The following is a 27876-nucleotide window of genomic DNA, read 5'->3' on the forward strand; positions in this document are numbered from 1 at the left end:
TTACAGAAATACGGGGACTGGTATAACCTTGTCCCCAAGCTCATTTGCTACCGCATATACAGTAGATTCGACAGAGAAGGTTCGATAGAGAGAAGAGCCAGCTGGGAACGAGATTAGGACTAGTACAATCATCGGTCTATAATATGGGGATATATAGGACAAAATTCCATTGATTTCAATACATTCATGAAAACACTAGGAAAGCGTATGCTATTTGTTGACATTCTATACCAATTCTGTTCTCACGCTATGAGCCTATGTGAGCCTATGTTCTAAAATGTATAATTAACCTAGATGTATTGATTAGACATATTTTGGCCTCAGCAATAATGTATATCATACCTGTAATATACACACCTTACATACAATGCAGTTGAAATTGAGTTTCTTCTGCAGACCATACCTTCAATTCTGGACAGATTTCTAAATGGGAATATGGGGGCCATTTCTTAACTACCTCATCAGCAAGGTAAAAACATCTTACCACCTCTGAACAGAAACCACCTTTCGGTAACAGCTCCAGACTAAACAGTTTCTCTACAGTAGCTCTGTATATTTTATCCTGGTTGGTTGTTCATATTCACATACACCCCTGTGCATTTAAATGAGCTGGACTGAACCAACCACTTATTTACAGTCTATGTGCATATTGTGAACAACCTCAGTCAATATTTCGGGCATTACCTTGCGACTGTGATTACGTTAACCTTTCACTTGCATGGAGGAGACGAAGGCAGCACCCCTTGTTAATTATTCATAAATGTGTTAACAAGTTCATTTTTGACATAAAGCTGAATGTTAATGAATGCAGGAGGTGTGAGTCATACATGGGCAGGAAACCAGACAGCTTTCCTCCCAGACTAACATAGGAGATCACTCTCCATCAACTCATGATGGCAGCAAAACAAATGATCTTGGATCGAGACACTGGTTCTGTTCCAATGGCCACACTAGCAGACCACTTAGAATGAAGCAATGTGGTGTGCAAGCGGTATGGATATTGGGTTGTAGTAACTGTATTGTCAAATGTGCTTAAAAAATCAAATGGAGGTCACATATAATGAGCAACACGTAGGATCTGCTTCCTGGACACAGATCAAGCATACACCTGGACTGAAAACCAGACAGCTTTCCTCCCAGACTAACATAGGAGATAACTCTCCTATGTTAGGACTAGCTGGGAAACTGGCCCCATAGTGTTATTTTCTGTTCGCACATTACCTTAACTTTATTTAAACAAAGCATTGTTGCCCAGTGACAACATAACATATTGGTCTCAAAGGGACATGACATGAAAATCATTCATAATTATCACAATTATTATTCCTGTATTACTATCAGTGTTTTTAAAACTCATTACTTATCCTGTCATATTAACTTCTTATCCCCCAACGATGATGAATTAAACATAACATTGCTGTTCATCAGTGCCATGACGGGGTATGTATGTTTTGTGCAGTACATGCCGGTTTCTGCAAGAGATCACTGATAGTATGCACATTGTTTGTTTGATTGTATGGCCATCACTTTCATATTCATGTGTGTTTATTCCATCTTCGACTTATCCTACAGATGTTGCAGATAACATGTTTATCCTAGATCAACTATTACGAATTAAATATATGAGATTGCTTCCCTTGAGTGACAGCAGTGTATTCATGACGTCTAGATCACATATAGCGCTTTCCAAAATATACTCTATTTTGGGGCACCGCACCCTATCCTCTGCTACCAATATACTGTAGCATCATCCAAATGGGCACATTAAATAACCATCGTGTCAATGTTACTGTATCGAATGATTCATAGCATGAAGACCTTGTCTTTGGTTACACTGGGACAGATACATCAGGCAGATGTAACGGTCGTCGTACGTAGTGGACCAAGGCGCAGCGGGTTGAGTGCTCATAATGACTTTTATTGAACACAAACAAAACAAGAAAACGATCGAACGAACAGAATTGCAGGCTAAAACACACAGCTATGCAACCACAACTTCCCACAAAGAGACAGGTGAAAACAGGCTACCTAAGTATGACTCTCAATCAGAAACAACGATGTACAGCTGTTCCTGATTGAGAGCCATACCAGGCCAACAAAGAAATACACAACCTAGAAAACCATAGAAATACAAAACAAGAACATTACCCAAAAACCCCGGAACACATAAAACAAACACCCCTCTTACATAAATACATATCCCATTAAACCCCGAACCACATAAAACAAATACCCCCTGCCACGTCCTGACCAAACTACAATAACCAATAACCCCTTATACTGGTCAGGACGTGACAGTACCCCCCCCCCCAAAAAGGTGCAGACCCCGGATGCACCTCACACAAAAAATAAACACAAAATAAACCCCCCAAACTAAAGGGAGGGAAGGGAGGGTGGCTGCCGTCACCGACGGTTCCCGTGCTACACCCCCCACCCTCCCCAATCCTCCTACTGTGGAGGTGGCTCAGGCTCTGGCCTTAGTCCACCACCTAACCTGTCCACCCCCGCTGAATACCTTGGGCTGAAGCGCGTCGCTGTAGACCTTGGGCTGAAGCGCTTTGCTGTATACCTGGGGCAGAAGGGCAACTCTGGGAGCCCCGGACTGTAGGGCAACTCTGGCTGCAACGGTTCCGGAATGCGGGCCGTCTCACTCGGTTCCGGACTGCGGGCCGTCTCTAGACTGGGCACTGTCGCCGGACACTCTGGACGGGGCACTGTCGCCGGACACTCTGGACGGGGCACTGTCGCCGGACACCCTGGACGGGGCACTGTCGCCGGAAGCTCTGGACGGGGCACTGTCGCCGGAAGCTCTGGATGGGGCACTGTCGCCGGAAGCTCTGGACGGGGCACTGTCGCCGGAAGCTCTGGACGGGGCACTGTCGCCGGAAGCTCTGGACGGGGCACTGTCGCCGGAAGCTCTGGACGAGGCACTATTGCCGGAAGCTCTGGACGAGGCACTATTGCCGGAAGCTCTGGACGGGGTACTGTCATCGGAAGCTCTGGACTGGGCTGACACACTGGAAGCCTGATGCGTGGGGCTGATAGTGGAGGTACCAGACTGGAGACACGCACCTCAAGGCTAGTGCGAGGAGCAGGAACAGGACGAGTTGGACTGGGCTGACGCACTGGAAGCCTGATGCGTGGGACTGTCTTTGGATATGCCAGACTGGATACACGCACCTCAGGGCTAGTGCAAGGAGCAGGAACAGGACGAGTTGGACTGGGCTGACGCACTGGAAGCCTGGTGCGTGGGACTGGCTTTGGATACGCCAGACTGGATACACGCACCTCAGGGCTAGTGCGAGGAGCAGGAACAGGACGAGTTGGACTGGGCTGACGCACTGGAAGCCTGGTGCGTGGGACTGGCTTTGGATACACCAGACTGGATACACGCACCTCAGGGCTAGTGCGAGGAGCAGGAACAGGACGAGTTGGACTGGGCTGACGCACTGGAAGCCTGGTGCGTGGGACTGGCTTTGGATACGCCAGACTGGATACACGAACCTCAGGGCTAGTGCGAGGAGCAGGAACAAGACGAGTTGGACTGGGCTGACACACTGGAGGCCTGGTGCGTGGTGCTGGCTTTGGATGTGCCAGACTGGATACACGCACCTCAGGGCTAGTGCGAGGAGCAGGAACAGGACGAGTTGGACTAGGCTGACGCACTGGAGGCCTGGTGCGTGGTGCTGGCTTAGGAGACGCCAGACTGGATACACGTACCTCAGGGCTAGTGCGAGGAGCGGGAACAGGATACACTGGGCCGGGAAGGCGCACTGGCGGTCTTGAATGCAGTACAGGCACCACCCTTACTGGCTGGATGCCCGCTTCCCCCTGGCAAATGCGGGGCGCTGGCACCGCGCACACCGGCCTGTGAATGCTCGGCCTCGACGCTGTGCGCATCACCCCATAGCATGGGACCTGACCAGTAACAGGCTGCCTCCGATAAGCACGGGGAGTTGGCTTGGGGCTTAATCCTGGCCCAGCCAAACTACCCGTGTGCCCCCCCAAAAATAATTATTGGGGCTGCCTCTCAGGCTTAAATGCCAACCGTGTGTATAGAGCCTCATACCGGCGCCGCTCCGCCTTGGCTGCCTCTATCTCCTCCGGTGGGCGACGATATTCCCCAGCCTGGTGCCATGGTCCAGTCCCGTCCAGGGTCTCCTCTCATGTCCAAGTTTCCGGATAGTCCACATAATTCCTTTGTTGCTCCTTACCCCGCTGCTTGGTCCATTTGTGGTGGGAAGTTCTGTAACGGTCGTCGTATGTAGTGGACCAAGGCGCAGCGGGTTGAGGGCTCATAATGACTTTTATTGAACACAAACAAAACAAGAAAACGATCGAACGAACAGGATTGCAGGCTAAAACACATGCAACCCCAACTTCCCACAAAGGGACAGGTGAAAACAGGCTACCTAGTATGACTCTCAATCAGAAACAACGATGTACAGCTGTTCCTGATTGAGAGCCATACCAGGCCAACAAAGAAATACACAACCTAGAAAACCATAGAAATACAAAACAAGAACATTACCCTGCCATGTCCTGACCAAACTACAATAACCAATAACCCCTTATACTGGTCAGGACGTGACAGCAGATCTAACTGGAAAGACTTAAGGTCAGCCTACCCCGAGGCCAACAGATATATAGCCGTCCTCGTGCCTTAAATGACAGATGGCTAAATTACCCATTCTCTAGATACAGTATCTCGTATACAGTAGGAGACCAGGAACAGACAGGCACACAGGTTCCCATTTAACATCTGTACTTTGACTGGTCCGCCCTAGGCTCGCTAGGTACAATAAATGGAGATAGTGAGTGCCTACCTACATGTACTGATCCATTTAACCAGAGACATTAGATGAAACCTGCCAGATTTGTGGGGGTGAGGCATCAGTAGACTAGAACTGAATTTGATCTAAGTTGAAAGGGTTCTGAGCAGTTCAATACCCCACATTTTTCCCCCTTCAATTGACCAAACTGGAGGGAAAACAACTTTGTATCAGGTCAGTGCAGGACCTGTGTAGTTCTATGCTGACCGTTAGTCAGGCACGAGAGGACACGCCCGTTTAGTCGGACCGGAACAGAGGACACTTTTCTCAATGGGGAGAATCCCAACTGCGGTATCTCACTAAATGTACTATCTCTGATTTAACTTCTCCCAACTATAATTTGTCCCAATCTCCTATAATCATATGATGGTAGTAGAATGAAAAGTGTGTGTTTATGTGGGTCTGGGGTTTGGTGTGTGGTGGTGGTTGTGGAGTTTGCAGACAGGAGTTTTAGGCTTCCTTATTTCTGATAAACTGAATGATAAGGGACTGCATACATCCATAAATTAGAACACATACACAGTATGTAACCCAATTACACTTTTTTCTGACAGTGCTATAATGATGAGTAGAAAGGACACGATTTTTATGTATTGTATTTTCTTTAGTACTTTACATATAAGGGAGAAATACAAGGGTTTACTTTTTCTGGAGAATACAGGAAATTGAACAGTGCTCTGTACATGAACATAGTATTGTCAGTGTGCTGGCGCACGGTCACCATGTCTCCACCTGGGGGTACACTTCAAAAGTATTCATCCACATGTGAGAAAGTCTCTAGTAGCAGCGGCTTGCAGAAGAAACACAGGATGTATACTGAAGTATGCACACCTTCACCAAAGTCACATTACAAAAATGGTTTAGCATATACATATATACATTGAGAAAGGAAACATAAAAAAATTCTCAGAAGCCATAAAATGTTTCTAATAGACATTTGTTATGATCTCTGAAAGAATAATCAAATTGGAAAGTCGGAACTATAAAAAAATAATGTTAAAAAGCTGCTATTAGAAACTTAATCCACCGTTGTTGTTAAGCAGTGGTACTGATTTGGGTTGACCATAGTAATACATGAGACAAAATACCCATCTGATGATCAAAGTACAGTAGAGAATCAATACATTCATCCTGAGACACCATCGTTTAAATTGGGGGTTAAAAAAAAAAGAAAGAAAAAAAGTCTGGCTGTAACCAACAGTTCATTTCCTCAACCGGTTTCTTTGTAAAAGCGTGGGTTTGAAGCGAGGGCAAGAATTGTTGTCTTTGATTTTGAAGACCATTTACCTTTAGATGTTAATAGGGCTTGATTGAGATTTAATCACATTGTGTAATTAGGTCATTATTCAATGAAACCACTTGGAACGCACATCACATGGCATGCTGTAAATGAAATTAACTGAATAGGAAAAAAAATACTTAATAGCAGGTGACAAAATGTCAGCCATCTAGGTTGATGTTTTTTGTGGAAATTAATTGATTGGAATTGATTCATAACTCAAATTGAGAGGTTGGGTGACATTTGCTCTTCCATTGTGGTCATTTGGCACATCATATGATTAACAAAAACACAGCAAATCCACACCCTAGAGCACACAAATAAAGTTGAATTAAAAACTGATTGAACAGTTTTCCATCCTGTTTATTTTCCATTACTCTTGAAAAAAACTTGGCAGATCTTCAGATCAGTAGGAAACATGATCTTCAAAGAATCAGTCATCATCCCACCCAGTGCTTTAAATTTCATCACACTCTAGCTAGCCAACACTTCTACATAACCAAACCTATAAATGGAATCCCATTGCATTTATCATTTGCAGTCATTCTATTTTGTGCAGGTTCACTAACCAAAACTCCTAGTATTACATTTAAGATTTCATCAAACACAGACAGTCCTGAGAAACTTAAAAGGCGTCACCACCATAACAATAGCCCAATGCGTCAGCACCAGTGCGCTTGGCTTCTGTGATGGTCATGACCAGCTCCTTTGCAGCATCTATGCTTTATTACAGACATGTTTTGGACCAAACATAGTACTTCTCATTCTCTGTTTAGATTGATTGGAAATGAATATCGTGACTCGGTACAAAATCGTTGGTGTTCAATGGGGAGCATGATTACACGAGGTCACCGTGTTTAAAAATAAAAAAGGAAATGGAACGATTTCTGCTGCAAAATATTTTGGTGGGATGAGAGTTCTTCCATTGTAATTCTCAGGTGTACAGTGGGACATCTTAGTAAAAACTGCAGAGGAAACTCTATGCTTACAGTGATGGGCCAACACGTTCCCCCTTCTCTATCTCTGCATGAATAACTAGTTCAATGTAATGTTGCTGCTGAAGAGGAACTCAGCTGGTCATGGTATGTACATACGAGGGAGGGCTGTACGATGCAGGTCTGGCACGGCATGCATGTAATGCATGATACAACATATGTCCTTTAGTATTGTCTAGGTATAATTAGATAATTACAATACAAACATTCACAAATTTGGAAAATTGCTGATTGTGCCTCAGTATCTCCTTTCATGCAAAGAATGTCGAAGATTGTTCACTTCACAATATACGTACACGCTTTTGTATTTCCCAATATAACTAAACCTTTGACAAGTTGTAGCGTTTTGGATAATTGCCCTGCGCACTGGCCCCTAACCCAAAGTGTGAAAACAGGGTGTCAGCATTGAAATCAGTTGTGATCGGTGAAACCCATTCTATAACCCATTCTAAGGCATTAGACTTAATCAGGAAAGTGTATGAAACCAGTATTAGGACACTGGCTTGGAATTTGTATGAAATGTAGCAAAATGTACAGTAATGATATTGAATGAAATCATAGCATGTGCTGTACCAAGAACAATGAAGGAGGTTCTGCCATTGACGAATGCTTCCCTACTCTGGCAAAATAAAATTAATTGGTAACATTGTTTTTAATGAGCGTCTTTGACAATTGGTTGTCCATCATGTTGTTCTGTGTTGGTGTAAAACAATGCGTCCCAAAAGCTGTTTCTCTGAAAATGTAATCTGCACATCGAAGGCCTCTTTGTTGGAGAAGGTACTTGGTGTTGGGACAACCCGACAAACACAGAGCCAAGACCCAACCCATCCTGCTAAAAACACTCCTGTCCGTATCAGGCTCGCTAACTAACCTCCAGTAGGAGTGACGGAGCACTTAAAATCCATCCTGCGGAACAGTGCTCACGACTGAAGCTTATAATTCCATTTGAGAGTGTACTCCTCTACCTCTGTAGAAGGGACATCCAGACATAGCCATTTCTCTAGCGTTTAAAATTCTCGTCTAGTCTTTGGCTTTCCATTTTTTTTAGACTTCCAAAAAAGTGTGTACGGGAAACGGCACTGTGCAAAGAAAAAGAAAACGAACAATAACAGAAGTGTAGTTGGCCTTGCTTTTTGTTTGTGAAAAGTTCTCTCTCACTAAAGTGAAAAAAGAGAAAAATAGAAAGGAAAGTATTTTTTGAAAGCTGTAAGGAGGGTGCTTCTTAACAGCCGCCCCTTCAGGCTATTTCCTTTATCCTGCGCATGTAATCATGAAGTTCCTCTGGGTCCTGGAAGCCCATGTCCTGGCAGACCCACTGAATGTCCTCTTCATCTGCAATGGGGATGGAGTTGTAGGGCATGTCTTCTGTGGGGAGCGTGGTGAAGGTGGTGAACTTGACGCGCTTGCGCTTGGAGGTTGGCGAGCTGGCCTCCTCGCCATGCTCCTTGGTGGAGCCCCCAGAGCTGCCGTCGCCCCTCCCGTGGACCTGGCTCTGAACGCTTGTCTGGGAGCTGCCGCTGCTGTGGTGGTCACCATGGCAACAAGTCTGTACCCCTTCCAGGGGGTTAATGGGGCTCTCCACCGTCTGGGGTGAAAGCTCACTCTGGGCCCTCAAGGGCTGTCCATTCCCTAAAAAAACCCAGTGGTGGGAATGGTCCATATTGGCCTGGCCCTCAGGGGGGATTCTCTTGTGGCGGTACTTGAGGACAAACACAATGCAGTTGATGAGGAAGACCAGGATGGCAAGGCAGAAGACGCCCAGGAGGGCGTACATGCCGATCTCCAAGTCGGTCATGCTGCGGGGCGCATGGATGAAATCATCATCTTCCTCTTCTTCCTCTCCCTCGGTGGGCCTCTCCTGGTTGCTGATGGTCGGGAAGTTGGTGTAGTCGATGGGAACGCTCGCCGGCTGCTCGTTGGACGGCTCGAAGCCTCCGTCGCCGAGGTTGGAGTCCACCACCGGCCGCCTGGTGACACGGGCTGGCTCGATTTCGATCTCGCTTTCCATTTCTTCCTCGGAGTCTTCCTCCGGGCCGAAGCGGACTTTCACGTACACAGGGGCCGAAGCTATGACACTCTTGCGCTTGGTCTTCTGACAGGCCTCGCAGATGGTCATCTCCATACGCACCATCTCCCCGGAGCCCTCGCCCTCCGCCACAACCACCGGCCAGCGCTGCTGAGGCTCCTGGGATATGGACACCACCTTGTCGTCCAGTGTGGAAGCGTTGAGGTTGTAGTCCTTCGGGTCGAAGAAGGTCAGAGGCGATGCGGTGCTGTCGCTGTAGTAAAGCCAGATGGACAAGCTGGCCTCCTGTGATACCAACAAGAGGAAAAGGTTGTTTTTAGTATTTTTGTTAGGTAAATGCAGCTTTCAAATGCCATTTTTGCTATGCCGGAGCATTTCACAGATTCATTATTCATACAGTAACCCCATGGACAAACTTTCCTAGAAGGCTACAGAGAGACACCTTTTTAATGTCTTGAAGAAACAAACAGATTTGCCAAATAACAATATGCTGCAAAACAAACTACAGGATTCATGTTTAGAAATTACAAACATTGGTTGATATAGTTGTTTCTTCGAAAACTGATCATTTCGATGGTTCAAACAGATGCTCTTTCACTCCTCTACGTATGATGTATGATGTGAATATATGTGAGTCCAATTCCTGCCTTTGAAGTCTCTGACTCGCTCGATCCCTAAATCTTCTAAGCATCTCTAAACATCGGCACCCCCTGCCTCGGCACAGACCGAGACACACACAGGCGGTCTGTCTCAGTAGTGTATGCCAGCGAACACAAAGCTCGCTCTAAGAAAGGAGGGGTGAGTGGGTGTTTTGCAACTGTTGTCCTGCAGACAAACAACAGACAGAGCTGCACAACTGCACAGCACTTTACCTGACAGCTTGAGTCTGGCTTCATGAGAGTAATGGCAATGTTCGGTGGCCATGTCTCCAAGTAACGAGGTGGTTTTTGACAGAAGCATTCCTTTGGCTCCTGCTAAAACAATACCTCTCAGCTCAGCCTAGCGTACCTGCTCTGTAGGGCTGACAAAAGAAAAGAGCTTTTCTGACAGAGCACTTTTAGTCCCCAACCGAGATGTCTTTTCATATTCTAACGGGAGAGGCATTTATCCAAATTCTGTCTGGATTGGAACGCTCTGTTTGAGAGTGTAGACATATTTTTCTTTGATTCAGGCGGAGGATACTGAACTTCAAGGTTGCTATGACATTCCTGTTCGAACACGGGCCTCTGTCATCTCCACTTGTCAAGATGAATGGGGCCTTTGAAACGTGATTTAAATAATACATTGAGTATGACACCCTGTCCTGATGAAGCCACTAGTAGTACACCAACATGTTAAAAAGGTTAGACACAAAGCAAACAAAGTACTCAGTATACTCGAGGGTGACTGGAATGTTCTAATTATAATTCCTCAATAGGATAATGAATCAATCATTGTTACCTATTTATTAAGTCCTCTTTGGAGAGCTCAGGATTAACTGTGGTTAACAGATCAACAGTATTTCCCCAGAAGGGAAATTAGACCATAAAATTAAATAGGATCTCTGTGACTTAGACAGCCAAAGCATTGCTGACTCATAGAAGGGAGGATTTGTGCATCCTCTCTGTTCTTAGATGCTAAATGACAATAGCTGCCCTGGCAAACGAGATCACAGTTCACATTCGGGATGGTTGAAATGAACAAATGTTAATCAAATGCACATATAACCTAATAAAAATAATAAAAATGGGGCGGATTCCAGGCTAATAGAAAGAGACCTTGGCTTATTCACTTCCCTCAGTTGTAGTTTATGGCTCTCATTCATTCATGGAGTAAGAAAGGGGACGTTTAGCAGACGCGGCGGGTGAGGTTTCTCCTGTGAAACAGAATGAAATGGTGTGAAATAACCTGAGCACCCCTCGGAGAGGTCCACTGGTGGAGGGATTGGCTGCCTTTTATGGCCCAGCCTCAGAAAGCACTTTAGGACAATACATTATGCTAATTAAATGTAAGGTGGCCAAGCAGCGGAAGGTGAGATTAAATTGGAATTAAATGCCGGGCCCTGACGGTTTAGTTTTGTTTGGCCACTGCCAGCGCAGAGAGAGAGAGTTGGTGGAGAAACAATAGCTGTCGTCCCCAATTTCCAAGGCATTGAAACCTGGCTATGTTCTCTCGTTGTGGGGGAATATGAACGACCCAAGTGTGAAACAACACAGTGCGATCTGGCTTCTCAGGAAAAGGTGAAGGACTGTGCCCAATTCATTCTTTGGGAGGATTTAGAGAAACTGAAGTCCCCAGTTGCAAGACTCAAACATGCCGTAAATAAGGCCGATTCTTCTGACTTTTATTAAACAAGATGTATTTTTGCTGGTGTGATGAGACATTCACTGTTTTTGTAACAAATCAGATTTCTTTTCAGGCTTGTGTGTTGGAGGGCTGTTTGGGTGCAGCACAGCAATAAGGCAAATAGTCTAATGAGCACTGCGAGCGTCAACAGTCCATTTTCTGGATGTGTGTGATGTCATGAAAATTCATGAGCTGCTTCCCACAGATGTTCAATTCCAGGTTCATATTAGCGGGTTGGATGCAGTGTTACTGACGTTTCCCTATGGAAATCAACCCCTATGGTGTAATGCCGGTAAGAAAGACTGTTTTTCCAACTTTAGTATCTATAAAAAAATGACACCCATGCATTAACCTCTACGGGATTGGTGTCCCCCTGTGGGACGGTTGAGCTAACGTGCGCTAATGTAATTAGCGTGACGTTGTAAGTAACAAGAACATTTCCCAGGACATAGACAAGTCTAATGGGCAGAAAACTTAAATTCTTTCACTGTCCAATTTACAGAAAGCTATTGTTTGAGGAGAGTGCACAGCTATATACTTGATAATGTATCAATTGACCAATTAGGCACATTTGGGCAGACTTGATACAAAGCAATGGTTCATTGGATCAGTCTAAAACTTTGCACATACACTGCTGCCATCTAGTGGCCAAAATCTAAATTGCGCCTTGACTCCTAAGTGATATAATGGCCTTTCTCTTGCATTTAAAAAATGATGGGAAAAACAAGTAATAATAGAAAACACGTTTTTTCTTTGTATTATCTTTTACCAGATCTAATGTGTTATATCCTCCTACATTAATTTCACATTTCCACAAACTTCAAAGTGTTTCCTTTCAAATGGTATCAAGAATATGCATATCCTTGCTTCAGGTCCTGAGCTACAAGCAGTTAGATTTGGGTATGTCATTTTAGGCGAAAATTGAAAAAAAGGGTCTGATCCTTAAGAGGTTTGCACCTAAACAACATAGAGGTTGTTAAGATATCAGTCTCTGTAAGCAATTGCTTTCGTCTTAAGCTTTCACAGATCTGTATGTAATGGCTTGCATAACTTTTCCTTTGTTTTAAATAGGCAAATTACATTATGCACTGTACTCAGTACTGTATGCTTAGTTTAATAAACTGAACTTAACATTCGTTGTTTTCCTGGAACTTCTCTATACAACTGACTTCATTAGGAGGTTAAAAAAACCTAGAAATATCACATTTACTTAAGTATTCAGAACCTTTAATCAGTACTTTGTTGAAGCACCTTTGGCAGCGATTACCTGCCTTGAGTATGATGCTACAAGCTTGGCACACCAGTATTTGGGGAGTTTCTCCCATTCTTCTCTGCAGATCCTTTCAAGCTCTGTCAGGTTGGATGGGGACTGCACAGCTATTTCAGGTCTCTCCAGAGATGTTCAAGTTCAAGTCCGAGCTCTGGCTGAGCCACTCAAGGACATTCAGAGACTTGTCCCAAAGTCACTCCTGCATTGTCTTGTCTGTGCCCCACACTGAGTTCCTGAACACCCTGGAGCAGGTTTTCATTAAGGAGCTCTCTGTACTTTGCTCCATTCATCTTTCCCTCAACCCTGACTAGTCTCCCAGTCCCTGCAAAACATCCCCACAGCATGATGCTGCCACCACCATGTTTCACCATAGGGATGGTGCCAAGTTTCCTCCAGACGTGACGCTTGGCATTCAGGCCAAATAGTTCAATCTTGGTTTCATCAGACCAGAGAATCTTGTTTCTCATGGTCTGAGAGTGCTTTAGGTGCCTTTTGGCAAACTCCAAGCGGGCTGCCATGTGCCTTTTACTGAGGAGTGGCTTCTGTCTGGCCACTACCATAAAAACCTGCTTGGTGGATTGCTGCAGAGATGGTTGTCCTTCTGGAAGGTTCTCCGATCTCCACAGAGGAACTCTGTAGCTCTGTCAGAGTGCCCATCGGGTTCTTGGTCACCTCCTTTATCAAGACCCTTCTCCCCCGATTGCTCAGTTTGGCTGGGCGGCCAGCTCTAAGTGGTTCCAAACTTCTACCATTTAAGAATTATGGAGGCCACTGTGTTCTTGGGGACCTTCAATGCTTAAAAAATTATTTGGTACCCTTCCCCAGATCTGTGCCTTGACACAATTGTGTCAAAACCAACCTCATGGTTTGGTTTTTACTCTGACATGCACTGTCAACTGTGGGACCTTAAATAGACAGGTGTGTGCCTTTCCAAATCAGGTCCAATAAATTGATTTTAACATAGGTAGACTCTAAACAAGTTATAGTAAAATCTGAAGGATGATCAATGGAAACAGGATGCACCCAAGCTCATTTTCGAGTCTCATAGCAATGGGCCTGAATACGTGTAAATAAAGTATCTGTTCTTTATCTTTAATACATTTGCTAACATTTCAAAATAACAGTTTTTGCTTTGTCATTATGGGGTATTGTGTGTAGATTGATGAGGATATTTTTTATTTAATCAATTTTAGAATAAGGCTGTAATGTAACAAAATGTGAAAAAAGGGAAGGGGCCTGAATACTTTCTGAATGCACTGTATGATTTTTGTTCATTAAGGAATATTCATGAACACATGCTGTAGCACCACTTCAAATAATTGTGGTGCTCCAGCTGCAATGCCTTGAGAATAGAAATGAATAGAATGTCCTTTTCACACCATTTAGATAAAACATGTATTAAATGGCTTTCAATGAGAAGACATACTATAGAGATAGAGAACAGTACAGTGTTGTGTTCGCTGGAGTGACCTTCCTCCAAAGGTGTGAGAAGGCATGTCCTGGCACATTCGGACACTGTAACCATGGCAATGCCTTCTGTACTATGAGGCAGCTGGTTTGACAATGTTTTATTATTTAGACCTGAAAATGTATTTTGTCATTGAGTATCTATGAAGGCCAACATGAATCAGGTCTGTACATTGAAGAAGAGCTTTATGTTCTATGAGTCATACAGTTACAGTGGTATTTTATTAACAAGATCAAAAGACACCAAGCTCAATAGGTACCTTGGTGAAAATGAACTCATCTATACTCACCTGAGTACCAAACAATATGATGACAGGTTGCTTACGTCTATAAACATTCACTGAGTATACTAAACATTACGAACACCTTCCTAATATTGGGAACAGCCTCAATTAGTCGTGGCATGGACTCTACAAGGTGTCGAAAGCGTTCCACAGGAATGCTGGCCCATGTTGACTCCAATGCTTCCCACAGTTGTGTCAAGTTGGCTGAATGTCCTTTGGGTGGTGGACCAATCTTGATACATACGGGAAACTGTTGAGCGTGAAAAACCCAGCATCATTGCAGTTCTTGACACAAACCGGTGCTCCTGGCACCTACTACCAAACCCTATTCAAAGGCTCTTACATTTTTTGACTTGCCCATTCAACCTCTGAATGGCATACATACCCAATACATGTCTCAATGGTCTCAAGGCTTACAAATCCTTCTTTAACCAGTCTCCTCCCCTTCATCTATACTAATTGAAGTATATTTAACAAGTGACATCAATAAGAGATCATAGCTTTGACATGGATTCACCTGGTCAGTCTGTCATGGAAAGAGCAGGGGTTCTTAATGTTTTATATCCTCAAAGCTGACATCCACACATAAACTCAATGCCCTCTACATGTATCATCTTATATATTAGTATACAGTACCTGCTTTGGTGCAGCAAGTGTCTGCAGGCCAGTTGCCTTGGCGACCATAGTGTGACTGTTGCCAGGGCTGGGCTGTAGTAACAAAGAAAGTCCAGAGATGGCGTGGACGCGAAGTTCCAAGATGGAGACTTTCTCATCGGTGACGGAAAACGACACCTCTCCCAACATGGCCTCCACGGCGAGTGGAGACTCCACCTGCAAATGGCAAGAGACCATTTGACTGTCACACCAAGCATTTTGTGTCATGACAGGAAAATACAGACAAGTGGGATATGAGTCTGTCTTTCTGTCCATCTTCTGTGTAAGTGTGTGTTAAATGAGACACTCAAGCCAAAACCAAAGCGCCTGACACCGTATGCTGCCCGGGGGCTGCCACTTACAGCCTCCCTGTGCCCTACACTTGACCTCTTGACCTCTCTCCAGTGGGTGGTTGGCAAAAATGTGAGTCCATCGGATAGCTGCAGTACACAAAATACAAAATAAAAACCCCACCCATCTCGAGCTAATCTTGGGGCCTTGACAGGTCTGCCTCCATCAAGGGGCCAAACACGGCATTTACAGCTCATTATTTCACCTTTTTGTTGTTGCCTCCGATTGCTTCGTAAAGGTCATATGGGAAAAGTCAACCACAGAAGCACTCGCCTTCTTTTGTGAAAAGTCAACCACAGAAGCACTCGCCTTCCTCTGTGAGTCATAAAGGACTTAACTTTTCTATTTTATTTTTACATCAGCACTCAGATGTATAAGGCTGCCTGTGTAAAATACAGGAAGGCCTGTAAAATGGTTTAGATGATATGACAGGTTCTCCCCCATCAAAGACCTATGTTTTGTCATTTTTGGATTGTTTTGAGCTCTATTTTTTAGAGGATTAATACTTTTTCCAGTCATTATTAATTGTATGTGTACTGCTCTGGTGACAACAGCGGCTAGAGATGACTAGAGATGACCGCAGACTGGCTTTTCTCATTATCCAAATAGCTTGTTCACCTTCAGGGATAGTGCATCATTATCTATCCAAATATTTCCCCTCTTGCTCATCCGAGCCCGGTTGGTTGTTCCACTTCTGTAGCAATTGGAGCTCATGCCAAATCTACAGTGAAGAGGAGCATTGAGAGCCTCTGCCTTTGTTAATTTGGCCTCTATCGGCCATAATAACATTTAATAGTGCTCAAAATCTTACCATCCTAAACAGCACACTAATTTGGCAATCTGTTATCATTACAGCCCTTCTCCCTGTTCAAAACACCCATTAAAAAGTAGTAAGAGCCCGTTAACACAGAGACAGAGTTGCCATCCTGATCTGTTGAGTATAGTGTGCTGAAGAGGCTGGACTGTCTGGTAAGGTGACGTGTACATAGAATGCTTTTAACCGCTTTTTATGATGGCTCAATGTGGCTTGACGTCACCGGCCGCATATGTCACCAGAGAGGACAAAGCTGTCGTCTTCTGATCCCAAGGTCTGCCGTCGGGGACTCCCAGATGCATATTTTCGGGATCAGATGTGCTGGAGAGGAGAGTTCCAGTTCATTGGTAGTCCGTCTCTCCTTTTTCTCCCCTACGCTCATAAAATGTAACCGCGGGGGATGAAAGTACATGAATACATGACTTCTAAAGTTTCACAAAAGGTGGGGAATTCAGTTGAATGATGAAGTACTCTAAGCAGGACAGGTCTCCACCCTGGGTTTTGTCTCTAAAAAAGCTTTGAGTTAGGCACCTGTGTTTTTCAGACTCATTTGAGTAGCCACCGCGGTAGCAGTAAATTATCAGGGTGAATAACTAAGCTTTGTTTTTGTTTGGTTAAAATGAATGTCGATAATTGATTCACAATGAAATAAATGACTGTGTAATTACGAACAGAAATAACAGAAATAGGTAGAAATAACCCAAAGCATACAAATCAACCACTTCTATGTGTAGGCTAGTACTAGTCTTTTAGTAAAACATTAATAAAAAATAAAAAAACTGAAAAGAAGTACCTTTAAGTTAAACTCTTTTAAGAGTGTGGATTGTACACATTATTTTGAATCTAGGTCAAAGCTAACGCAACACAAATTTGGAGCCATACCACACATAGGTCCATGCAGTACATAGGTCATAGGTTAGGATGCACTTCTCCTGTACTAACAACCATTATCAAGCGTTCCGTCACTCCATCACACTCTGTGTGATGCTGACAGAAATGGGTGTTATAAGTACACCTCACCAATGTCTATGGTTGTGTCGCAAATGGCCCCCTTTCCGTATAACCCTTCATCTCAACTCTGGACCTCGAAGCCAGTTTCACTGTGTTTTTTAATTGTTCCCCTCTAATCAGGGACTGTGTGAAATTAATGATCAAGTAGAACAGAAAAGCAGCAGGGTGCGGAACCTCGTAGGGTAAGAGTTTGAATACCCCTGCCCTATAAAGTAGTGCTGAGCGATGAACTAAAATGTCGTTTTTTTGTATTATTAAACAACAAATTGACCGATATTGGTTCAATTACTTGCATTTTTTTTGGTGAGCTCTACACGCTGTTTCTCTAGAGAGAAATCATCACGACGTTTACAACTCGGATCGAAATATTGTTTTTATTGTGCGCCTGATTAAATCACCATGGGAGCAGTTGCAGACATTCCTTTTTTCATTGTAGTTAATTACCACGTTTTCTGCGCTAAACTAGGTTGAATATTTTCCTATGGAAGCATACCAAAGTTGCAAAAAATAGCTTTTTTTCTTTGACACGTTCATCTGTCCAGCACCTAAAAAATTGGATTTGTGTATTTTTTTAATTATCTACAACAACCAGAATCCACTGCACTTCTTCCTGGCCCCGCACATGATAATAATTCGTAAAAATCTAAATAACTTCACATTGTAAAGGGTTTGAACACTGTTTCCCATGCTTATTCAATGAACCATAAACAATTAATGAACATGCACCTGTGGAACGGTTGTTAAGACACTAACAGCTTACAGACGGTAGGCAATTAAGGTCACAGTTATGAAAACTTAGGACACTAAAGAGGCCTTTCTACTGACAATGAAAAACACCAAAAGAAAGATGCCCAGGGTCTCTGCTCATCTGCGTGAACGTGCCTTAGGCATGCTGCAAGGAGGCATGAGGACTGCAGATGTGGCCAGGGCAATAAATTGCAATGTCCGTACTGTAGGACGCTTAAGACAGCGCTACAGGGAGACAGGACGAACAGCTGATCGTCCTCGCAGTGGCAGACCACGTGTAACAACACCTGCACAGGATCGGTACATTCGAACATCACACCTGCGGGACAGGTACAGGATGGCAACAACAACTGCCCGAGTACACCAGGAACGCACAATCCCTCCATCAGTGCTCAGACTGTCCGCAATAGGCTGAGAGAGGCAATCTCAATGCTATGTGTTACAGGGAAGACATCCTCCTCCCTCATGTGGTACCCTTCCTGCAGGCTCATCCTGACATGACCCTCCAGCATGACAATGCCACCAGCCATACTGCTCGTTCTGTGCGTGATTTCCTGCAAGACAGGAATGTCAGTGTTCTGCCATGGCCAGCGAAGAGCCCGGATCTCAATCCCATTGAGCACGTCTGGGACCTGTTGGATTGGAGGGTGAGGGCTAAGGCCTTCAGTTAATGTCTCGGTTGTTGAATCTTGTTATGTTCATTCAAATATTTACACATGTTAAGTTTGCTGAAAATAAACGCAGTTGACAGTGAGAGGACATTTATTTTTTTGCTGAGTTTAGTATGATAACGTTAGATGGCTGTCTGGCTGCTACTGCCTGAGCAGAGATGAGACGATGACTTTAAGAAATTAAATAATAGTCATCAAATAAAAATAAAAAAATATACACATCTGAAATATTTTATTTAAGTAAAGTCATGTGAATAAAAGATGGTTAATAAGTGATAAGCAGTAATGGGCAATCCCTACCATCATGGGACTCTTATTAATTGTTTAATTCTGTGTTGTTAGAAACAATTAAATGTTTTCAATGTTTTGGCAATTAAATGTTCTCAATATGCTTTGGAATGTTAATTACAAAGCTCAAAAATCATGTGAAGGTCATATTTCGTAATGCATTTAATGTAAAATAAATAAACATCTAAACGAAAAACAATACAAAATCTGACTCTTACACCTTTTGTGGTGCCGTACTTTCATTCAAAAACAATAATTAGCTCCGAAATGAAACCCCTTGAAGTCAAGATGGTGGGATTAAACTGTTGCCCATTATCAAATCTTCCAGACTACTCCCCCCCGATTAAATGATTGTTTGGAAAATGGCGTTCGATTAATGAAAAAGGTCTTATAACTCATTTATTTATCAGTGAACCCTCTAAGTGAAATAATTTAGTTTGAGAGTAGATTCATGGTCTCACGGACTCCTGAGTGGCGCAGCGGTCTAAGGCACTGCAACTCAGTGCACATCCGGCCGTGATTGGGAGTCCCATAGGGTGGCACACAATCTTCCCAGCGTCGTCTGGGTTTGGCCAGGATAGGCCGTCATTGTAAATAAGAATTTGTTCTTAACTGGCTTGCCTAGTTAAATTAAGGTTACATTTTAATAAATAAATGATTCGCTCCACCAACAGGGGTTGGTAGTGAGAAACTGGGAGTCCCATAGAGCGGCGCACAATTGGCCCAGCATCGTCCGGGTTTGGCCAGGATAGGCCGTCCTTGTAAATAATAATTATTTCATAACTTACTTGCCTAGTTAAATAAAGGTTACATGTTTTATTTTTTATTTGCTCCACTAATATGGGTTAGTAGTGAGAAATAGGCTACTCTTCATTTTCCTAATGTGCCATAAAATACGGTGTAAGCTTGAGATCTTTTAATTTCTTACAGCCTTCAATAAGTATGGTTTTCTATGCCGTCAATCACTCAGGTTGAATGGTAGAGCTGCATAATGGGGGGCTAAGCGGAAGCCCATATAGACTACATGCCTATGCAGATGGAGCCATCTTTAAAAGCAAGTTTGGACAGAACTCATTTATCATTTCATCATCTTAAAGAGGCTTTCTTCACAAAGACAAAATGGGTGAAAGCGATGAAGAAGAGGTCTAATTTCCTTCTTTCACCTGTCCAGTTCGTCTAGGTCAGTGTAAAGTACAAAATGTTTTGTTGCTCACTCTGAGTGCTTCTGCATATTACAGCTGCACTTTGGTCAGTATGATCCAAACTGAAGCATTTTGTCTACCTCAGTGTCAATTTCCTATTTGTCTCTAGTGCCCTAGCCTATAACATTTATGAGATGGGCGAACATCTATGAGGTAAAAGAGGCAATTGAAAGAAGCCATTTCCTTTTTACAGACTTTGGTGACCTAGCCAAGTTTCTATACCTTCAGTACAGTGGAGCCCAGCTCCAGGCCCACCAGCACGGTGCGGTCCACCAGCTCGGCTATCCTGGGGTCGACCACCTTCAGTGAGTCCTGAACCAGGTCAGTCACTTCCACCTGCCAGTCGGGCCCCAGCATGGTGATGACCTGGTCGGTGCCCTCGGTGGAGGTGGTGTGGAACTGGGTTAGCACCTTGACAAGGGAACGCTGGTACTGCAAGGTGCAGCCCCGGCTCACCCGCCGGTCGTCCTCGTCGTCATCTGTGTCACTGTCTCTGGCGCTCCTGAGACAGAGAGACAGACACAGAGACAGAGACAGAGAGACAGAGAGAGAGAGAGAGAAAAACTGTCAATGATGTAAACAGTGTCAATACCATTAACAGTGTCAAAACCGTAACCATTGTCAATATCATTACCAGTATCAAAGTGTACAACAGAGTAAGGGTTATCATGTAAAAATGTATTTGCTGTACTATTTACGAAGCCGTTTCAGCAGTAGCTCAATGGCTTATCATAACCTTTAATGATGCATCTTGTAACTCAATATGTTTGTGGAATATGCTGTGGTGTAGTTAAATCCTGCATCCTGTTTCGGGAGCTTATGTTCTTAATTGCTTCTTATCATTATATAATTTAGCACTTGATTTGATGAGAGGCCCAACACTAATCCATGTGGAGGACATCTGTTACAGTGTCTGTTCCAATGTGCCCTTTGTGAGGGAAAAGTTATCCAAGCCGGCACGAAACTCCTCCAAAAACTTCCAAACAAGCAAGATTTGGACGTGTGCCTTCCATTCCTAAATCAATGGATGCTTAGATGGACAGGGGGAGAACACGGTCAGTGCATCCCAACCAAGCCCAATATGTTCCTCCAGAAGATGTAATACTTGCCAAACGTTTCTCAACAGCCTGACAAGCTGCCGGCTTTCCTCTTAAATGCTAAAAAGCTCTCCTCCATTCCCAAGGCTAATTAATCTTTGCTTTGACTTATCCTTTCAGATAACTTAAGATGCAGGAGCGGCAGCGGGCTGTCAGTGACTGACAAAGCATATCCCACCCATTGATTCCCAAAGCCCATCTGAATATCAAGCAGGCCTGTCCTGTGTTCCCTAAAAGGTCTGACAATACTCTAACATGCATCATGTCCCGTGGCCGGCTAACGCTAGACATTCAAGGCTAAAAGGCGCCGTTCGCCTGTGTTTTTCAACTTGTACAATAAAGCCACAATAGAAGTGGAGAGACAAGAATGTAGACGAGTGTTCAGTTAAGACTAGGGTAAATCCGAGAGACAGCGTGACTCTCCTCATGGAGTTTCATGACTCTTTGCTCAGGTCAGAGAGCTTCCCATGTTAAGGCCATACCTATGTTTTTTTTCTTCAGAGGAGTGTCTGTTCTTATTAGGATCTTTGCTGCACATCGGCCGGCCTACCCGATTAACCTTCTGTCCTCTTTTAGAACACATTACTGGATAACACAGCCAGTGAGCAATGCAGCTGCAATGTAGCAAACACACACATTGCGGTCCAAGAGACCTGGCCCTTGATAAAGCTTAAGGCTTAAACAGTGTTGTGTTAGGAGAGATAGAGGGAGGTAGAGCGAGAGATATGAGAGAGCGAGAGATGAGAGACAGAGTGAGAAGTGAGCCAAATGGATTGTGTTCTGAGGGGAGACCAAATAAAAGGCGATTAAATTACAGCTAAATTAATAGCATAGTTTGGTGGTATCTGTTATATATATTTTAAAAAAAGTAAAAACAGCACATCTAAGTGTTTAATGCACAGTGAGGTGTTTTTTTTGTCCTTGTTCTGACAACATCGCAAACATCTAGTTAAGTGCTAAATGTTTTGCCAAAATGGCGGAATGAAGCCTTCTGCAGTTTTTTTTCCTATTCACTCCAAAAATTTGAAGACAGTAGTTAATGTTGTACATTGATGGTTCATTGATGGTTCAAAACATTTTAAACTTTAGCGGCCTGTTTCCCGGACACTGATTTAGCCTAGTCCTGGATTAAAAAGATCCTCAATCGAGAAACTCTTTTGAAATAGTTTTTTCAGAACTAGGTTTCAGAACTAGGTTTAATCTGTGTCTGGGAAACCGGACCTAAAAGCTTGCCATGAATTTACTGTCAATCCGGTCTGGAATTTGCTTAACGTCCTGTTCTCAGACAAACGTCTTAGTTTCGTTCAATTCATTAAGAGAGATACGTGACTTAAACTCTAATAAAATGTGTACACAGGCAGTAGTTGTGCAAACAAAGATAAGGCCTAAGAGGCATAAACATTGGTTAGGCAGATTTGCATAGAATTGCGTCACTAGGACGACATGTAACACACACACACACACACGACACATGCAAAACATGGGGTGCACAATTGAAACGATACATGACAATGCAAGGGGTAAAGACTAAAAACATTAAGTTGAGGAAGACAATGACATCTAGGCTAGTGTCTCAGCTAGAGTGCAGCAAACCACACTAGAATGCAGTAACCTCAAAATGACTTAAAATAAATACAAGAAACATCAGCTCTAAAAGAGCAGTGCTCTCCACTCTAACACTACACACAAAGGGGAGCTGTGTTTAGTGTGTTGGTGAGTCCTACCTGCGGTCAGGAAGAATGGGTACCCTCCAGCCCTTGATGAAGCTCAGGTTGCTGTCGGACAGTTCCACTTGAAGGGGGAGTTTGGGTACCCACACGGTCAGCTCTAAGGGGGCACTGAGGTGCTCGTAGCTGAAGATGACACGGGCGTTCATGGAGCCCCGCGTCTCCTTCCCATTCACAAACACGTAGTCACAATTCATGGACACCTGTGAAAAACAAAGGTTAAGGGTCAATATATGATAATGATCGTTGACAGGTGATACAAGTGATATAGTACAGTATGGATGCAGGAGTAGAGTCCACCACCTAGTTTATTACATTGAGTTTGTTGGTGCACAGCTTTTCTCAGATTCCGCTAAAGGAAACAGGGAAAACATGTCTTCCTTTTTGCTTACAGATTATTTTAATGTGGAATGTGTACTATTATTAGGTCACAATAATCCTCCTTTATGAACGTTCCAATATTTTGCCACGAGGGGCTATATTTTTGTAATTTGAAATATTTTGGAACACAGTGTAAACAACACTACTTGAGGATTTTCTCCTATCTAATTTGAGTCTCTTCTTGAGTGGATGAACTGGCTCTTAAGTACAGTCTACTCTAAGCCTTTAAAAATCAGGCCCACGATCACCCACAACCCACCACTATTTTCAGTGTAATGTTCTATACACAATTATGCGGAGAAACACAGCAGAATATATATACTAACACAAGCTTTCAGGCAACAGATAATTCATAGAATATGAAAGCTTAATACACCAGGTGCCCACATACAAAATTCTGTTGACTTACATTTTATCCAACAGTTGTCTCCAAGAAATCACCCAGCACAGAATTTCTCATAAATACCCATCCCTTTAATACTAAATGATTTACTGTAATAGATAGCAGAGTTTGCTTTTGGGATACCATCGATGATTTATCTGGCAGTTGGAGGCAGCTGACACTGTAATCAGAGGAGCTAATCTCCTGCAAATGGAGGTCGGGTTCACCAGTCTTCTCAGGGTTGGGGATTCATCATAAGAGGGGGGGGGGGGGGTTTAATAAAACACCCAGTCCATCCAGACAGGCCTCTCCACTCTGCAATCCATACAGGCTGGGTGGGAAGCCTTCAGATAGAGGAGAGAGCTGAGTCTTTTCCCTCATTTCCCTTGTTCTGGTAAATCAAGTTTTCAGATTATCTGTCTGTAGTCACCTTTGTGTGAATAGGGATTTTGGGATCATCATTCTCTGGTAGAGATCTGGGATGTCAGCTGGAATCAGGGTAATATACTTTTTTTCATATTGAATCATGAAAATTAGGTTCTTGCTTGCCAGGCTTAAATACTGTACAGAGCAAAGGACATACACTATATATACAAAAGTATGTGGACACTCCTTCAAATCAGTGGATTCGTCCATTTCAGCCAAACCAGTTGCTGACAGGTATATAAAATTGAGCACACCACCATGCAATCTCCATAGACAAACACTGGCAGTAGAATGGCCTTACTGAAGTGCTCATTGACTTTCAATGTGGCACCGTCATAGGATGCCACTTTTTCAACAAGTCAGTTCGTCAAATTTCTGCCCTGCTAGAGCTGCCCTGGTCAACTGTAAGTGCTGTTATTGTTAAGTGGAAATGTCTAGGAGCAACAACGGCTCAGCCGCGAAGTGGTAGGCCACACAAGCTCACAGAACGCTGCCGCCGAGTGCTGATGCACATAACGTCTGTCCTCACTACCGAGTTACAGACTGCCTCTTGAAGCAACGTCAGCACAATAACTGTTCATCGGGAGCTTCATGAAATGGATTTCCATGTCCAAGTAGCCGCACACAAGCCTAAGATCACCATGTGCAATACCAAACGTCGGCTGGAGTGGCGTAAAGCTCGCCGCCATTGGACTCTAGAGCAGTGGAAACGCGTTCTCTGGAGTGATGAATCACGATTCGGTGCTTCCAACTTTGTGGCAACAGTTTGGGAAGGCCTTTTCCTGTTTCAGTATGAAAATGCCCCCGTGCACAAATTGAGGTCCATACAGAAATGGTTTGTCGAGATCGATGTGGAAGGACTTGACTGGCATGCACAGAACCCTGACCTCATCGAACACCATTGGGATGAATTGGTACGCTGACTGCGAGCCAGGCCTAATCGCACAACATCAGTGCCAGACCTCACAAATGCTCTTGTGGCTGAATGGAAGCAAGTCCCTGCAGCAATGTTCCAACATCAAGTGGAAAGCCTTCCCAGAAGAGTGGAGGCTGTTATTGCAGCAAAGGGGGGACCAACTCCATATTAATGCCCATGATTTTGGAATGAGATGTTCGACGAGCAGGTGTCCACATACTTTTAGTCATGTAGTGTACCTGCCCCCATATTCTCTCTCTCACACACACACACACACACACACACACACACACCGCCATCCTCTGCACCAAAACACAGTGCCCCCTCCACACCTGTGACCTACCACTCTAGGCCTCCCCATCGCTATAATGCTAACACCAGCCTTCCTATCACTCTCACTCACCCTTGCTAACTGCGCTAGCATAAACGATCCCAGCTCCTGCAGGCAGCTAATAAACTTGGCTGGCTAATTGCGAGTCAAAAGCTGTTAACGACTACGGGTGTCAGTAGCCCAGCGGGGCCTGTGAAAGTGCTCTCATGCATGGAGCCGCGAGCTGTCGTCGCTACACAGCCCTCTAATGTGCTGTGGCATCTTCCATGGTGCCAACAGATTTCCTGGGTAGGGTCGGGGCAAAGAAAGACAGGGCGGGCACTACCCGCTAGGGCGGCATCCAGGCTCAGTTTAAACCAACAGACAGAGATCCAGGATCAAAAAGCATCACCACCCGCCTGCAGCACAGTATATCCATATCTTTACTCCTCGGCAGCTCTGATAACAAAACGGATTCCAATACTGTATTGTCGGGCTTTGTTTTTCCAAGGGTCGCTTAATGTTTGTTTTGGTTTATCTTATTGTGCATGCACGTTGAGTCGCATGCATGTGGAACACAGAAGGTTGGCAGGTTCATTTGACCTGATAGTACTTATTCTACTGACTAATGCGTATGGATCTAATGAGAAACAATGAGCACCATTTAGTGATGGAGATCCCATGCTGGCTCACCTCTGCTTACACGCTTAACTTCAACATGTGCCTCCAAACAGGATTTAGGCCTATCAATGCCACATGTTTTCTTGCTGGAGGTGGAGCAGATGGAAAAATAAAACATAACTTGGGCTGTGTTCATTAGGGCATGCAACATCAAACATTTTAAAATGTTTTGCAACAGAAAGCGAAATCAAGCGTTAAGGTAAAGGTTCGGCTTGTCCCTCCCTGTTTCAGTTCATTTTACTTTTCGTTTGGTGCCTAATGAACACACCCCCGTTGGGTTAATGTTGCTCTGTAGTGGCCATTAGGAAAACCTACTTTGATTGATGGAAGGTACAGTATGATAATCAATAGACTTCTCTTTAAAAATCCCCCTTAACTTATTAATCAACTGAAGGAATTCTTTGCGAAACACTGCGTTTCATTGCTTAATCTCTCAAAACCAGTTTCTAGTAGGATACAATCATTTAAAAAAAAAATCTGGGCCTGTATGCTCTCATTGACTGGATTATGTCCTCATTGTGAGGCCATCAACAATAATACAAACTTCTTCGAGACCTCTCATATCAATAGTACAGCAAGGAGACAACACTGAAGACACTAGACCACTCAGGTGTACTTTTCTCACTGCCTCACAAAGCCTCTCTTATTTAAGCCTGGTCGCTGGCTGAAGGTGAATGTGTCACATTGGTGCAGAATGGAGGAAACAGAGGGCTTGGCAGGGCAAGGGTTGGATGACCACTGGCATGGAACAAGGCTTTCCGCCGCCGCCTTATCTGTGTCCTCAGATGGCTACAGTGACTCACGCGCACACACACAGCCCTAGGAGAAAGGATCAGCTGGGGGAGTCATGTCTCCCGCTCGCTGACAAATCCCCACAGGGTCCTCAGCCCACACCTCCTTTCGCCCAGCCTCCCTCTCTGCTGCCTGCCTTCTCCCCATACTGCCTCCCATCCCCGTGCCTTCCTCCACACCCTGCACAACACAACATAAAATAGCAGAATAAACTCCGTCTGAGCAGAGCACAGATGTGGTCTTTAATAACCAAATCATCCTACTGTGCTCACACAAAACTGTACAGTCAAATGGGATTGGATTATCCGGCAGTGCTGACATATACTGTGGCCTATTTATTTCAAAGAGGGAGAAACAAACAAACAAATAAACGCCTCAGTAAAGAGAAATGAGAGCAGCATAACCTTTTCCAGAAGTTGGGAACAAAAACAGAGCTATGGCAGGTTGGCGAATAGACAAAGCAAAAAAAATAAAATGCTTTGTTTAAAAAAAAATTATAAAAAAATTAAGCAGAAGCCCACACATTTGGAATTCACAACCTACAGTATGTGCACATGGTGAGGCTTGGTTTATATGACAAGACATTCTCTATGTGCTTTACTCAGAGCCTATAGCTTTGAGTGTTCCACAGATTCACCTAGGCTACGCGAATAGAATAATAGAATAGAGTAATCTGATTATAACAGATCTGTATTACAGTGCTGTGTATGAATAATGGGGCACCACAAAATGCAATGGGGAGAGCACAAAACAACACAACTGAACAACCACACAAACTTTGTGGATCATCTTTCGGAACCTTTCTTTCGTATTCGGCGGATTGTTTTATAGAACTGTCTCGACTTGAAGGTCTCGTCTTGCATTATCCTCTAAAGTTCAATGGCAAGGGCAGCGAAGCGAGGTCTATTCAATAACATTGAGCTAATGCAGCTCACCTTGAAACCATTC

General features: G+C 44.0%; 1 protein-coding gene across 2 annotated transcripts in view; it reads right to left on the bottom strand.

Moving 5' to 3' along the window:
- Positions 1-5420: 5420 nt before the first annotated feature.
- tmem132e (transmembrane protein 132E) overlaps positions 5421-27876 on the bottom strand; it is a 367148-nt gene continuing 344692 nt past the window's right edge. For both annotated transcript variants that reach the window (XM_014197869.2, XM_014197868.2), the window contains exons 6-9: positions 23038-23243; positions 20439-20718; positions 15115-15309; positions 5421-9417 (exon numbers count right to left, since the gene is read on the bottom strand). In XM_014197869.2, coding sequence (XP_014053344.1) covers positions 8344-9417; positions 15115-15309; positions 20439-20718; positions 23038-23243 — 1755 coding nt within the window. In that variant the 3' untranslated portion in view covers positions 5421-8343. The remainder of the gene's footprint in view (positions 9418-15114; positions 15310-20438; positions 20719-23037; positions 23244-27876) is intronic.

This window comes from Salmo salar, chromosome ssa04 (genome assembly GCF_905237065.1).
Source record: "Salmo salar chromosome ssa04, Ssal_v3.1, whole genome shotgun sequence".
NCBI classification, from domain to species: domain Eukaryota; kingdom Metazoa; phylum Chordata; class Actinopteri; order Salmoniformes; family Salmonidae; genus Salmo; species Salmo salar.